The sequence below is a fragment of the Parasteatoda tepidariorum genome, chromosome 6 (genome assembly GCF_982258835.1).
Source record: "Parasteatoda tepidariorum strain Cologne lab strain chromosome 6, Ptep-v5.0, whole genome shotgun sequence".
NCBI classification, from domain to species: Eukaryota; Metazoa; Arthropoda; class Arachnida; order Araneae; family Theridiidae; genus Parasteatoda; species Parasteatoda tepidariorum.
Genome location: NC_141760.1, coordinates 97,795,805 through 97,811,415, shown reverse-complemented (window position 1 = coordinate 97,811,415; position 15,611 = coordinate 97,795,805). Strand labels below are relative to the sequence as shown.

Sequence of the window (15,611 nt, the reverse complement as noted above, 5' to 3'; positions counted from 1 at the left end):
TTGTTCCGCTCAAATTAAAAGAAATTCATGCAATATTTGTGACAAACATTTCAAATGTAATACTGTTTGTTGGACACGAATTATATACTGGCGGTGAAAAATTGATCGTCTTCAATAACATTCATCGAAAAAGATCATGGTTAAAGCATTGTAAAGCTGAATTGCATCAGAAAAGGATCATGCTGTCAATCTGGTGGGTCCACGTCTCTACGGGTCCACGTCTGGAGGTTGTCAGACTAGTGGGTAACCAGACTTATCAGTAAATGACCAAAAAGATGACCAAAGGTCATGAAACAAAATGGATTTATTTCACTTATTAAGATTAATTTTTAATATTAAAAACTAGTTTTATTTCACACCCTTTATTACATACTTATAATTTCAAATATTTTTTATATTTATAACTTGTATAAATAATCATCACTTATTTCGCCCCAAAATAACTCATAGTGAAACTTAACGTAGCATTAACATTCATTGCATGTTAAGTGCGTACTTTTAGTAATTAGTAATTTCATACGAGCAGAAAGGAACAGATTCATTATTAAAAAAGCGAAAGAAACTTATTTTGTCCGCGTCATAAATTCCGCAGTTTAAATTAAAATTGTTAAAAGAAAACTCAATACTGCTTCGACAGAAAATTTTCCTGGGCGCACTAATGGCGCCATTTATATTACCTGACACATTAATTCGAATTTAGCTAACTGAACCATACAGAAATAGCACTTTTGTTACTTAAAAAAAATTATTACTTTCAATTTCAAAATTAGTAATAGATGCCTTCAGCATATTTTAGATAAAACGTGAACATGAATTTATTTGATGAAATAAGTTAATGGGGTGAGAGAAATTTTATGCGACATAATATAAGTAAATATTACTATCAAATTCTGCGACGAGTTTAAAGGTGTTTATGAGTTTTAAGATTAAAATTATTTTCTGTGAGTTTGCTTTTAAAAAATGCTATTATTACTGCAGAACTAATATGTTTTAAAAAGTAAAATAATGGACGATGCTAGCCCTTTAAATCCCCTTCCACGAATAAAACATTTGGAAAGGGATATTTAACTTAATATTGTTCTTTAAATCTTTTTTATAACTTTTTGTAGATTTTTGAATATGTTAAATGTTTATTTGTTCTTTTATAAATTTGAAAATGATACAAGCTTAGATTTGAAAAAGTATACCTTTATTCATATATTAAATTTATTTTTTATCTTTATTTGTAAAAAGAGAGTTCGTGTTTCTTTGCATTTAAAATTTTATTGTTCAAGAGTAACAGTAAGCAGTGCGCATGCGTCGTCTCTGCATGCGTTCCTTTGGCGACAGTTGCGGTTAGATAACTTTTTAGAATTCTTTTTTTCACTTTTATTTTATTATTATGCATTGAGTAGGTGAATTTATTATGGTGAATAACATATAATATGCTTCTCGAGTTGTATATAAAAGAGAATTTCATTATTTGAACGATATTTTTGTTTTTATTGTTTTAATTAAGAATCAGAAATTCTATACTACTGTTCAAATGGTCCGTCGAGCCGGAGTGAGCTTAAGTTCAAGTTCTTTTTGACTACAGAGTTTCAATTTGATTTTAAATTATGGATAAGTTGAAAACTCGAAAGAGAGTTTTCAAATCTTCGCTAACTAAGCACAAAGATAAAGTAGTCACTGCAACTGACAGTACAAATTTAGTTGCTCTTAAACTGTTTTAATCAAAAACTAAAAAATTATCTAACAGCAGCGGTCACCTTAACAGCGCATGCAGTGACGACGCATGCGCACTGTTTACTGTAACTTGTTGTTTCCAGCCTTGAAACCTGAGAGGTTTCAACACAATAAATTCAAGTACTTAAAATTAAAGACAAAAAAAGAATTCTAAAAAAATTATCGAACAGCAACGGTCGCCATAGCAACGCATGCAATGACGACGTATGTGCACTGTCTACTGTTACTCTTGAACAGTTATAAATAGGAATATACTGAAAACAAATGAATACTACTTTCTCGATAACTTGAAAAATAAATTTTTTGTACAGTAAATAAAATAAAATAATGTAAAAATTTAGTTATTACTTGACTTAAAGATGTTTAAAACAACTACAGAAACAGTACTTGTTTTAAATAAGACTGAACGTTAACTTGAAATAATTAAGACAGTGTCAAAGGTTACAATTTTAAAAAAGTATATTTAATAAAAAAGTAAGTTTAAAAAATTATGTATCTATAATACATATATCGAAATAATATATATCTATCGAAAAGTTTCATGTTTTAAAAAAAATTACTTTTGTTAAAAATTTTGCTTCGAAACCATATATTTGTCTTGAATTTGTATTATATCGGAACCAATAATCACCATATAAAAATAGATATTGCAAAGTTCCTTATTAATGTATCTGTTAATTGCTGGTACGATTTGTTTTCAGCCTATTTGGTTCGAAATTTAAATACCTAGATAGTATTGACAAAATTCCCATATCTAATTTGATCCGGAATTTCTTACAGCGTAGACTATGAAATTTGCAAGCAAATCGGATGAAAGTAAAAGGAGTTATCGTTTCTGAGAGTATGAAAAACATTGTTATAATACTTCTGTCAGCATAAGAAACGAATTCGTGGCATTTAAAAATTAGATAATTAAAAGGACGAAACGAAACGAAGAAAACGACATTTAATTAAAGCGAGAGAAAGCTTAAATTAATCATAACACGCATCAATGCAAAACGCACAATGTAATTTTATTGTTTCCACTTTATCTTTATAGTCTCAGATCTGCCTGTTTAAATGCAAACAAATTTCAAAAAAATGAAATTGAAATTGTGCAATGGTATAGTTATATGAAATGCTTACCATATAACAGTTTAATATAATTACTTTCATATAATCCCACATTTAAAATGGAACTTTTAATATTTTGCTTTGGTATTCGAAATAAAAACAAAATTAATAAAATAAGCGCTCACTGATAATGAAACTTTCCAAAAACAAATTTAACTTTAAATTACTTAAAATGCTTCAATGAAAAATATACTTTATAATTTTATTGATTCCACTTTATCTTCATAGTCTCACATATGTCTGTGAAATTGCAAACAAATTTCAAAAAATGAAATCGTAACTGTGCAATAGTAGAATTATATGAAATGTTTAGTGGATAACAATTTAATAAAAATACTTTGAAATAACCTCACATTTAAAATAGAATTTTTAATATTTTGCTTTGGTATTCAAAATAAATACAAATTTAACAAAATAAGTGTTTAATGATAATAAAACTTTCCAAAAAATAACCTTAATGTTAAAATACTTAAAAGGTTTCAATGCAAAACGCACTATATGATTTTTATTGTTTCCACTTTATCTTTATAGTCTCAAATGCTCCTGTGGAATATTAAAAACTTTTTTAAAAAAAAGTGTAATTGGATAATAGAAGAATTATATTAAATATTTACCGTATAACAGTTTAATAAGAAAATTTGATGTAATCCCACATTTAAAATACATTTTTTAATAATTTGCATTAGTATTCGAAATGAATAAAACTTTACTAAAATAAGTATTCTCCAATAATGGAACTTTCAAGAAATAATCTTAATGTGAAAATACCTAAAATGCTTCAGTTTTAAATATTTAAACAAAGTAGAATTTAAGAACAAACTATAATAATTCGGCCATATCTTTACATTAGAACAAATCACTGCATCTCTCACACTTATTTCCTTCACACATTGGAAAGTGCGTTCAATAGAATGTAATTACTACTCCATTTAGAACAGTAATTACTACATCTTACATGTTCCAGTCTATTAAAGCCGTCTTATCTATTAAATTTTAAGCCTGCTTCCAATACGCATCATTGTCCCACATTCTTTCAATCGGGTACGCTATTGCTAACAAGTATGGACACTTGAGGGCAAGAAAATACCTCCCACGTTTTGAGATATCGATATCATTAAATTGTAATTAAAGCATAATGCAGCGCGCTAGATTTGGAAATTTCTCGGTAATGCGCAGAGATTGAGGGTAGTAATTCATCCTAATGCAGGGATAATCTGCGTAAAAGCATCCTACTCTGTCACAAGCTGCTTCCTAAGTAAATTGAATTAATTACTGGTTATAGACAAAGCTGCTTTTATCTCTGTCAATTTTGAATGATATCTAAATGAAGCATAAATGAAAGCACATGTCTATGAAAGTTTAGTAATGTAGTTCCTCTTAGCTTAATGCACTTTGTAAATCGATATGGTACCTCTTAAAGGTAATGTGTGCTAGATTAATTTTCTCATACTTCGAATCTGCTTGAGAATAAATGACAGAAAAGAGATTTTCAAGCTATTTTTAAAACACTTTTATATCAAAAATTGAAAAATATTATAAAAAATAATATTTTTATGATTACTTTTTATGTATTATATTTTATATGATAGTCAAGATAAATTTTCTTATACATAATGAAATATATATTGTACTAAAATTTAAGCCTAATTTAAAGAAGAAAATTTTAAAATTTGAATGAAATAGGCTGATTTTTTTCGGAAAAATAGCAGCTTAAAAAATTTATTTCTTTAATTTCTTAAAACTTTCAACCGATTTCATCGATCTAACAAAAATCGGAATCTTTCATGAGAGAAAAGAATATTTATTTACTCAGACAAAGTTAAAATCAAATGTTTAAACATATTAAAATTCGACTTCACAGGAACTATTCAAATAATTCAGTTTAGATCATTCTTAAAAATGATGTTGAAATGTGCTTACCTTACAATTCAAATTTCTATTGGCCATTATTAAATACTAAAAACTCATAAATAACTATTAAAATATATTTTTGCACAGAATTATCTTTGAATAAGCTAATTTTATAACTGTGTGAGAAACTTTTTCAATTACCTTTAAAAGTTCTTGAGGTATGGTGAAATAAGTAAAAAGAAAATTAATATTCAGGAGTTCAAACTTTGAACCGTTCTTTTGACCAAACTATTATATATATATGTATATTAGAACCATTTAAAAATAAATAAATAAATCTGTCAGATTCTGAAAACTGATGAATTGGCCAGATTTTTCAATGATTATTTTTTAATGATGATCAAGATAAATTGAGCTATAAATAATGAGATATATATTCTACTAAAATGTAAGCATAATTTAAAAAACAAAAATTTTTAATTTGATGAAAATTGGTAGAGTTGTTTCGGAAAAATATAAACTTAAAAACTTTTTACTTTTTTTATTTCTTAAAACTTGAACTAATCTCATCGATCTAACAAAAATCAGAATCTGGAGAAAAGAAGTTTATTTATTTTTTTAGACAAATTCAAAATCAAATTTTTTAAGAGTATTAAAATTCGATTTCTCAGAAACTATTCAAGCAATTTAGTTCAAATTTTGCCATTAAAACTTACAATCTTTAAAATGATGTTAAAATGCTTTCACTTTACAATTTAAAGTTCTCTTTATTGACCATCATTAAATACTAAAAATTCATAAATAATTATTGAAATATATTTTTTGCCAAACTATAAGGACCATTTAAAAAGAAGAAGATGATAAATCGGTCATATTCTAAGAAACTGATAATGATGATGATACTATTTTTTAATGATGATCAAGATAATTTGAGTTATAAATAATGAAATATAGATTCCACTTAACTGTAAGCACTATTTCAAAAGCAAAATCCAAGATTTGAATAAAATTGATTAAATAGTTTCGGAAAATTAAAAGTTCGGAAATGTTACTTTTTTTAAAAATTTTTTAAACTTTAACTCTAATTTGTCGATTTAACTAAAATCAAAGTCTGCCGGGAGAAAAAATATCATTTATCACTCCAGACGAAATTGGAATCAGATTTTTAAAAAGTCGGGCAATTAAAATTTAATTTCTTAGAAACTATTCAACCGATTTAGTTCAAATTTTTAATCTTGCCATATGAACTAACTCTCTCTAAAATTATATAAAAATTTGCTTACTTTATAGTGTTTTTACCATTATTAAATTTTAAAAAATTATACGTAATTATTAAAAAATAATTTTACATTGAATTACCTTTCGATAAGCGAATTTTACAATTGTATACAAAAAATTTCAAGAGTTCTCGAGATAAGGTGAAATACGCAAAAAGTAAAATTAACATTTAGTGGTCCAAACTTTCGACGGCTGACCTGCTTAAACTATTACTATAACGACCTTATTGTCCAGATTGCTGCTACTCCCCATATTTTGAGAATCAGAAATCTAAAACGGTTGAAAAAAGGTGTGTTTATTCAGAGAAATAAGGCTTTTGAGCGTGACTAAGTAGCATGATTGACCACCTGCAATAATTAATTAGCATATATGAGGTTAGGCTCTTGGACCATTAAGACAGACTCCTTGTACGTGAACACGTGATCACATCATAAGTTATGAGAAGTGTCTCCTTTCCTTGAGAGTTGTACAAAAAATCGAGTCTGTCGCTGTAATTATGTGTCCTTGAACGTTCTCCTGACCAAACAATTGGAACCATATTTTCCAGTTTGAGGCTACCTCCTATATATAAAGAGTTAGAACCCAAACCCATTGAAAAAAAGATACGTGCATTCAGCGAAAGTACATTTCGTGACTTAAAATATCGTCTGTACTAATTAGCGTGTATGAGGTCAAACTCTCAAACTAATAAGACTGAGTCCTAGTTCGTGAAATCCAATCATTAAAAATCAAATGCAGGCTATTTCGCTTTTTTTTAAATTTTCTTTTATTTATTCATTTATTTTTACTTATTTATTTAATTTAATTTTTGCGCACTGTACATCTCTAAATGACCAGTCATTTTTTTACATGTTAAGCTCCAGTAACGATGAATTGAAAAATTAATTTCTGTCTTGATATTACTTTTATGTGCAAATTCATTTTATATAGAGTGCAATTTATTATTTTATATACATATTTATTTTATTAATTATTTTATACATTATCTTGCCTCTGAGAATATTTTGCGTTTGCACTAACGTGCGTATTGCTTTCTTATTCTACGTTTACGAGCCGAAAGTAGAATTCGAATCGACCAATGATCACTGAGATTCCAATCTTGAATCACCTCATTTTCTTCTAGAATGTATCTTCCGATAATATTTCAAGCGTGTATTTTTCGAGTTTTAATGCGATACCTACTCTTCCTCGAGATGTCGTTTTCATACTTTTTGAACACCACCTATATTTGAAGCAGTCAATACAGAACAAGCCGTATAACTATTTTAACCTAAGGCTTTTCCTTACCATAGATTCTGATAAGCAAGCACTTCCAACAGTATAGAGTCATCTTTATTTAAAACATATGGTTGCTTAGTCTTGAATGACAATAGATAATCTTGCAGTTAATTAAAAGGCATCGAAGCAGCCACCTTGCGTGAAAAGGGATAAAGAGATTACTCTAATAATGAGGTATCTCAATTCCACACAACTGGAAAGGATTCCTCAAGAATTAACACGTTTGATGGCATATTTATATCACAATTTGCTTTCTATATTATTTGATTGTAATAATGTGGTTCGCAGGCATCGTTATGTAAGATAAGTTTGCGAAATAATGCTTGACTTATTTCAGTAATGTGATAAAAAACAATAATAAAATTGTAAACGAAGCTATGTTATTCGGATTCAATTAAGAATTTAAAATTAATGTTCTAAAAGCAAGAGTATTAATGCCAATAACAAACATATTACATTTTATTAAAGATTAGACATGATGTAAGGTTGAGTATAAAATGCTTAAAATTGTTCTTTATAATGTTCAAAATTGTTAAGATAAGTTTTTGAAATAATGCTTGACTTATTTCAGTAATGTGAAGAAAACAATAATAGAATTGTACACAAAGCTATGACATTCTTATTCAAATAAAAATTTAAAATTTACGTTCTAAAATCAAGATTATTAATACCAATAACAAATATACAAATTTTTTTTAGGATTAGATATGATGTAAGGTTGAAATGTTTAAAATTATACGTGCCTGAACAGGGCAGGCATGATTTAAATCTCAGGAAAATCATGATTTAAATTTTTTTTAAAATCATTAATTAAAATCAGCTGTGATTTGTTTAAGAAAATCATTGTTTTTAGCCAATTCATTTTTTTAAATAAATCAATAAGTAGATTTTCATAAATATATTTTTAAGTGTGAGATTCTTCAAAGTCTTATTTCATGGATAATGAAAATTTTATTCTAAGAAATAATGAAAGAGTGAATTATTAAATCTCTCTCGTTAGCTATTTTATTATATTTAAATAATACTATTTTCTAATATTAATTTTATTAATATTAATTATTAAATATTATATCAATTATATTAAAAAAATTTTATTGATAATATTAATTCTAAATAACATTAAGCACCTTTAACACATTTTATCTGATGATTTGGCTGGTAAATATGGAAAAATAAGAAAGAAATCTGATTTAAATTAAATGAATCCGATTTTTTATTTACTCTTTTTGAATCGTGAATTTTGCCAACCTTGTGCCTAAACAGCGTTCAACAAAAACCCTTATACTTCCTTCCTAATCTACACACCAACTTAGTAAAAAAGAATTATGTTCAACGAAAATATATTGGTAACATACTGGTTGCTCTGCAATGAACACCCCTAATATACATATTTTTGGAATTCTAGCTAAAAAATAAAGATAAAAGATACCTACATTGGTTTGAGCAACTTGATATTTAAGTAAGAAAGTAATTTCCAAAATCAGAATTGGCGGGAGTAGAAGATATTAGAACCAGTTTAATAGACGGTTGAAGCCTGAAAGCGTTTCAAATAATATTCTCTCAATTTTATTTCAAATTTTCTGGCAATCCAAAAAAGTGTAATATTTGTGCTTCTCAACCAGTTATTTCATAAAACATATTCTAATTATCAATATAGACAGGATGTTTCTTGTTCTCTACCTTAATAAGATATTTCTTGTCCTTAAATTAGATACTCCTTGTTAGAAATGAAGTCGAATAGTTATACATATTAGGCATGCCACGTAAATATTTAAAGAAAAATACTTTATGATAATTAGACATACATTAACGTTGAAAACGAGATTAAAAACGTCAAACCCTATTCGATTGTCTGATGAAATTCAGAGAAGATGAAAAGAAACACCTTTTTAATCAAACTTATTGTGATATTTTTAATCTCGTCTCAGTAATTTTGTTTCGTCTGATTTTAACAAAGTTTTGAGATCAATGCAACTAAAATTAGTCTTGCAGCACATAACACTACATACTAGGTTATTGAGCTTTGAACATACTAATTTTATGTAAAAAATTTTAGTAAAACATATTTATGTTTGTTCAAATAACAAATTTTATACCAGTAAAACTTTTTATATGCAAGTCTCATAAGCAAAAAAACAAAAAACCTTTCTCGCGTTTTGGCATTCTTTAAGAAAAGTTAAATTCACTTACGTATAAATACGGGGACCGTGTGTGAAGTTTTTGATCTTGTATCATCAATAGGCATTGCAGAAAAAGAAGATAGATGTGCTATGATAAAATATTTAACATCTTTGAAAAACTTTGGAAATATTCCTCTTTCGTAGTCTCAAAGGGATGGTATTTCAAAAGCCCTGCATCTTATAGGTACTCTTTGGGAAAATATTATTTTGCTTACTGTGAGAGCTGACACAATATGTTATACAACATATTTCGGACTTATTTTACCTTTGACTGAAAAGTGTTGATCTTAGTCTTTTATTTCATTATTGATTCACTCACATTATATTAATCCAGTACTTAAAACACAGGAACAAGCTTAGTATTTTTGTAGCAAAGATTTATTGTTTAATTTTTAATGACTGTTCTGATAGAATAAAAACTACATTTAATTAAATTTAAATCGTATCAGCTTTCAAATTAAACTGTTTCTTTTAAATTTGATGATTAGAAAACTGAAATAATAAATAAAACTATACCTTTTCGGAGCGAACAATATAGAACACTTTTCCAAAAAAAATCAATTTAAAATTAAAAGAGCAAAAAATATTTTGAAATAATTTCTTCATATCCCATAGTATGTCTGTAATTTTAAAATTCCTTAAAAGGTAGTTTCTCTCTACATTAAAAATGTGTAGGTAGGTGTACTTTATTTACGCCGCACTAGAGCTGCACAATGGGCTATTGGCAAAGGTCTGGGAAACATCCCTGAGATGATCCGTAATAACATAATAGAACGTGCCGTGAAGGCTTAAGGGATGGAACATTCCTCTTCCAATGAGGTGAACCAGGTTCGAATCCCAGCATCGGCTGGTTGATACGAATTCCGCATCCAACTTGCATCGACCACGGTGCTGACGTAAAATATCCTCAGTGGTAGGCGGATCATGGGTTAGAGTTTCCTTACCACCAGGCTAACCGTGGGAGGTTTTCGTGGTTTTCCTTTTCATGGAACGCAAATGCGAGTTTGAACAACCAAAAAGTCTTCCACGAAGGCAAATTTCTATCAATACTTGATCCAGGAGTTTCCTTGTCTTCTGGATTGGGCTACGGAGGCTGCGAAGTTGAACATTAGTCGTAAACCCAAAAATTGGGTCGGCAATTCAAAGTCGGTTATAAAATAAAATAATATTTGAACTAAAATTGAATACTTACTAAACATCTTGACAAGAGTTTAAATAGAATTGATCTTTATTATAGCGCAAACACCAAGTGTAACGAAATAATACTTTCCTTAAAATAATCTTTCATAATCCGAGATTTCATAAAAACACCCAGTATTTCTACCATTTTTTTTCACTATTGTAAGTATCCTGCAAAGCTATTTAAAATTCCGAAAAACCATATAAATAGCAAAAATTATGTTATTTTATTATCTATCTGTGGTATTTTCAAATTTAAAAAAAAAAACATATTAAAACCTAACCTCAAGTGTACAAATTTTATATTCATATGTTTTTTTTATTGTCCTAGGTTTCACATCAGAAGAAAATATAGCCATGGTACCTAGAGTGAATATAACTATAGCCGTTAAGAACATAGACCTTGAGCCAACTATAGACCCTGGGGGTACCTCAACAACATCTTCTAAACCAGAGATTATGGAATGGGCTCTTCCAGCATCCGATCCGTGGAATTCACCAACACAACTGACATTTGCTGTCCTACTCATATTTGTACTTTCGGCCGCCATCATAGTCTGCAATTCTCTCTTACTAGTTGCTGTGTACAGATTCAAGAGACTTCGCAACCCAAGCAACTATTTTGTTGCCTCATTAGCTTCAGCTGATATTCTCATAGGACTCTTGTTGGCTCCTTCTCTGTACTTTGAGTTCTATAGAATTCATGTGCGCTGTGTCCTTCTGTGTCTTCTTCCATACTGTCTCTTCATCCTCCTGTGTTCAGTTGCTTTACTAAGCTTGACGGCCGTGGCTGTTGACCGCTGCACGTCATTGGCATCGCCATTAAAGTACAATAACATCATTACACACGGGTCTGTTGTGAGATATATTGCTTTATTTTGGATTTACTCATTAATGGTGTCGTCTTTTCCTATGCTGTACTGGTTTTCAGCTAGAGGAACGTACACGATACAAAACTGTTCCTTCATGACGGTCGTCTTGTGGCCGACTCGCGTGTTCCTCTTCACTGTACTCTTCGTGCCATGTGCTCTTTTGATCATTTTCAGTTACGGTTACGTGTACATAGTTGCAAGATCTCATGCAAGAGCAATATTTTCTGCAGAATTATCTTTTCGGCAACATCCACTGTCTGGACCAAAATACGGCAGGACTTTAGCTGGGACTGTTGGAATATTCTGCTTACTATGGATGCCTTTTCAAGTTGTAGCCTTCACTGACTCGCTGGACGAGAAAACTATATTTTATTTGGGCTTGCTGACAGTAGCCAATGCTGCAACAGATCCCTGGATGTATGGTTACAGAAGTACCGAGTTCCGTATTGCTTCTATCAGGTTACTAGAAACTACTTTTCCTCAGCTAAAGGGTGCTCTTCATAAACCTCAAGTAAGGCATGCTAGTTTTGTGAGCTGTGCCTCACATATGCGAATGGGTTTAACTCCTAACCACATCACACATACAGAAGCAACCATGTGTGCAACATTTATTGAGATACCCATACTCGCTCGATCGCTGGATGAGACTGCTGTAGCAGAAGTATGATACTTGGTACAGCTAAGTTTACGGAAAAAAAGGTGGTAAAGTTGCCGAATCTTATTTGGTACAATTTTATTGAAAACCACACATATTGAGCATGATTCTCAAAACATACGTCTGCAACAAATATATAATATAATGCCAAACAAGAAAATATTGTATACACGTTGTTTGCGAAGAAGAGACTTGAACTTGAGGTATTTAGTTCAAACTTCCAACTGATGGTACCACATCAAAACTTTGCATTTCATTTCGCAATATTCTTAAAGCCAGCAATAAAAAACGGTATCTTTTAATTAATCTGCAAAATATCATGGAGAACATACTGAATACATAATTTTCGGAAAAGAAAATTGAATATGGTTTCAATTTCTATAAATAATAATGTAGAACTCCCATATAATATCAGGATCACGTTATTCAGGAAGCTTTGACCTCGTACCTGATTCCTGCAATGTGTGTGAAACATAAATAGAAAGAAAATTAATGGACAAGCTATATTTAATTTTAAAATATTTTGAATTTTGTAAAAATTGTTTTAAAATGATTGTAAAATATGTAATTGTATTGCCGGTTTTTATTACTTCTAGTCATCATTATAACTAATATTTTGCAATTTTCCATCAGACATCAATGTAATATTTTTAATTGATTTTATGTAATATTTTTAATTGATTTTATGTAATATTTTTAATCGATGTAATATGTTTAATCGATTAAGTTTACAGATCGATTGAAGGTATAGATAAATCAAAATCATTGATTCAAGTTACACAAGATCACAATTCTATGAAAAATACATAAAAAAAACTTTTAACAATATTTATATATATATAATTGAAACAGTCAATGTTAAAAGGGGGTATGTTACAAATCGGCACTTTCGAGAGAGGAAAAAAAGGGGTTGATTATCGAAATATTGTTTTGATTGCTTCCAAATTGCTAGATTATCTTCCTTAGGCAGTCTAGAAAATTACTCGGTATTTGATAATCGATGAGTGATTTGATAATCAAAACCAACGAGAAACTTTTTTCGTAAAAAATATTACATAACCCTTTTAACATAGACCACTTCAATTACTTACAAAATAAAAATATTGAAATTTGATGAATAACACAAATAATAATTTAAATAAGGTGTGATGATTAACAAGCTTGACAAGTTTTGATATTTTTAAACTTGAGACATTTTTGAATTTGGACTAAAACATTTTTTATTTAAATAAAAGTACGATTAAATTAGCTAAAACTTTTGAAATCTGAAGTAAATTAAAAGCAGTTTAACATGCATTTCCTAAAATAAAGACTACAAAGAAAATACAATTTTGGTTCGCTTAGTCATTCAACTTAAAATATTTTATATTAAATTGAATTTTAATGAAAAGGTAAAATGTTATGTCCTCTAAATCAAAAAAACCTGGGTCCAAAAGTTTTGAGTGACTGTGATAATTATGATTATTAAGATTATATAAGAATGATTATTAAAACGATTGTACTATTACAAGCCAATCATTTAAAACATCATAGAATATGTGTCCATTTTAAACAAAAATATATACATAGTTATTCAATAATAAAATTTACAAATTTATTTTTACTAAAAGAGTTTTAAAGTTAAATATTCAAAACTAACTCTTCTGACAGTATTTTCAATTGTAGAATGTTTTCAAAATACTTTTAAAATTACCTTTTACTATTTTATTTTGCATTAAAACTAAAAATAAAAAATAAACTCCAAAAAAATGCATTAAGCTTGTATTACAGTAGGTTCTAACTGTCAATTACTAACCGTGTCAATTACTATTCCACCAAAAACTTAGATCTAACTTACTAACCAAGAAATTCCTATTTTACATATATAGAGATAATTTTTAATTAAAAAAAAACTTATACACCAAAATTCAAAAGAGAGAAAAACCTTTTTTTTTAATAAAAGAGGATATTTATTTTAATAAAAACTCAAATGACAAAGATTTATTTTTTTGTAATTTTTTTCAATTAAATGACAAAGCAATACAATGAAATACTCCTTTTAAACTTGCTCATTAAAGAGATGCAACACGTAAAATTTTAAATACATATGCCTATATAACTTAAAAGTGAAATATAAAGAAAATATGAAGTTAATAACAAGCAAAAGTCATAGTAGTTTTTATTTCAATTACGATTACTCCAAATTATTTGAAATAATTTAAATCCCCTCATATAAATGCAAGAAATTTTTAATTTTTACACAACATTGTAAACTGATAATTGAAATTGTTTTTCATCAAAATGTACTCAGACACAAAGATTCCAGCTAAACTACAGAAATATTAATTTTATCAGTTTGAAAACTTAACAATGCTTAGTTTAACAAGTCTGGGTAGAGTTGTAAAAGTTCGATTAAAATTTGATATAATAAAGGTTAATAAGCGTATAAATTGACCATGTTCAACACGAACTAATCTACAATTTGAAATAAAACTTAAGAATATTCATCATCGTAATTTAATGATAAATCAATTTAGTCTAAACCTTAAAAATAAACATCTGTAAATATTCTCATTTGTTTTTTAAATGCTTACCATCTTAGAGCTTGCAACATTGTTCTTCTATGTGTATGCATATCCCTGTAAACTATGCTTCCCCTTGCTTTACATGACAATTGTGTGATATTATATATACATGTATTCATTGATGTGATATTGAATCAAATAGTATGTACTAAGTACGTTATTGCTAATATGTATTATAACATAGCGCTGGGAGTTTTAAAATGTCGAACATAAGTTGTTTCAAATAAAAAGTTTTAAATCTATTGGTTTGCCATATACTATGTATGAGGAGCTTTTGTGACACTACCACTACTCCTGGTGCTATGTGAATTTATAAATATGTATATTGTAAAACAGAGCTTTTATTGATGTCTTCCCATGTAAATGCTTAGAATAAAATTATAAAACATAATATTCCCCAGTAATTTTCCTTAATTTAGATACAGAAAATGCAAAGTACTTCCGCAACACCCCCACAAAATGGACTATCCTGAATAACGTTTGATCTAATGATCGGATCTTCATATTCATGGACCCAATCTTAATGGTTCGAGGACGATACGATATTTTAAGTTACGAAATCAGACTCAAAAACTCACTTTCTCTGAATAAACATACCCGTTTTGCTGACAGATTTGAATTTTTGACCTTCAGAATAAAAAGGGTAGCCGCAATTTAGGGAATATGGTACCGATAGCTCGGTCAGGAGAGCGGTCCAAACTTTGGACAGCTTTTAGAACCGTATTTCCCAGATTGTGGCCTCCCCCTATATTTTGGGGGTCAGAAATCCGAAATCGTTTAAAAACAAGGGTATGTTTATTCAAAGAAAGTATGTTTTTGCCTCTGATTTCATAATTTAACATTTGGTATGCACTAATTAATTAGCATATTTGAGGTCTCACATCTTCGAACCATTAAGAGTGAGTCTTAGAATGTG

At 28.8% G+C, this 15,611-nt stretch overlaps 1 protein-coding gene across 1 annotated transcript in view; it reads left to right on the top strand.

Annotated features, from left to right (window-relative positions):
- The window catches only part of LOC107440852 (adenosine receptor A3-like), a 228,784-nt gene extending 213,611 nt beyond the window's left edge, over positions 1–15,173 (top strand). The window contains exon 2 of the mRNA XM_016053919.5: positions 10,936–15,173. Within this exon, the coding sequence (XP_015909405.3) occupies positions 10,962–12,143 (1,182 nt within the window). The 5' untranslated portion in view covers positions 10,936–10,961 and the 3' untranslated portion in view covers positions 12,144–15,173. The remainder of the gene's footprint in view (positions 1–10,935) is intronic.
- Positions 15,174–15,611: the final 438 nt, after the last annotated feature.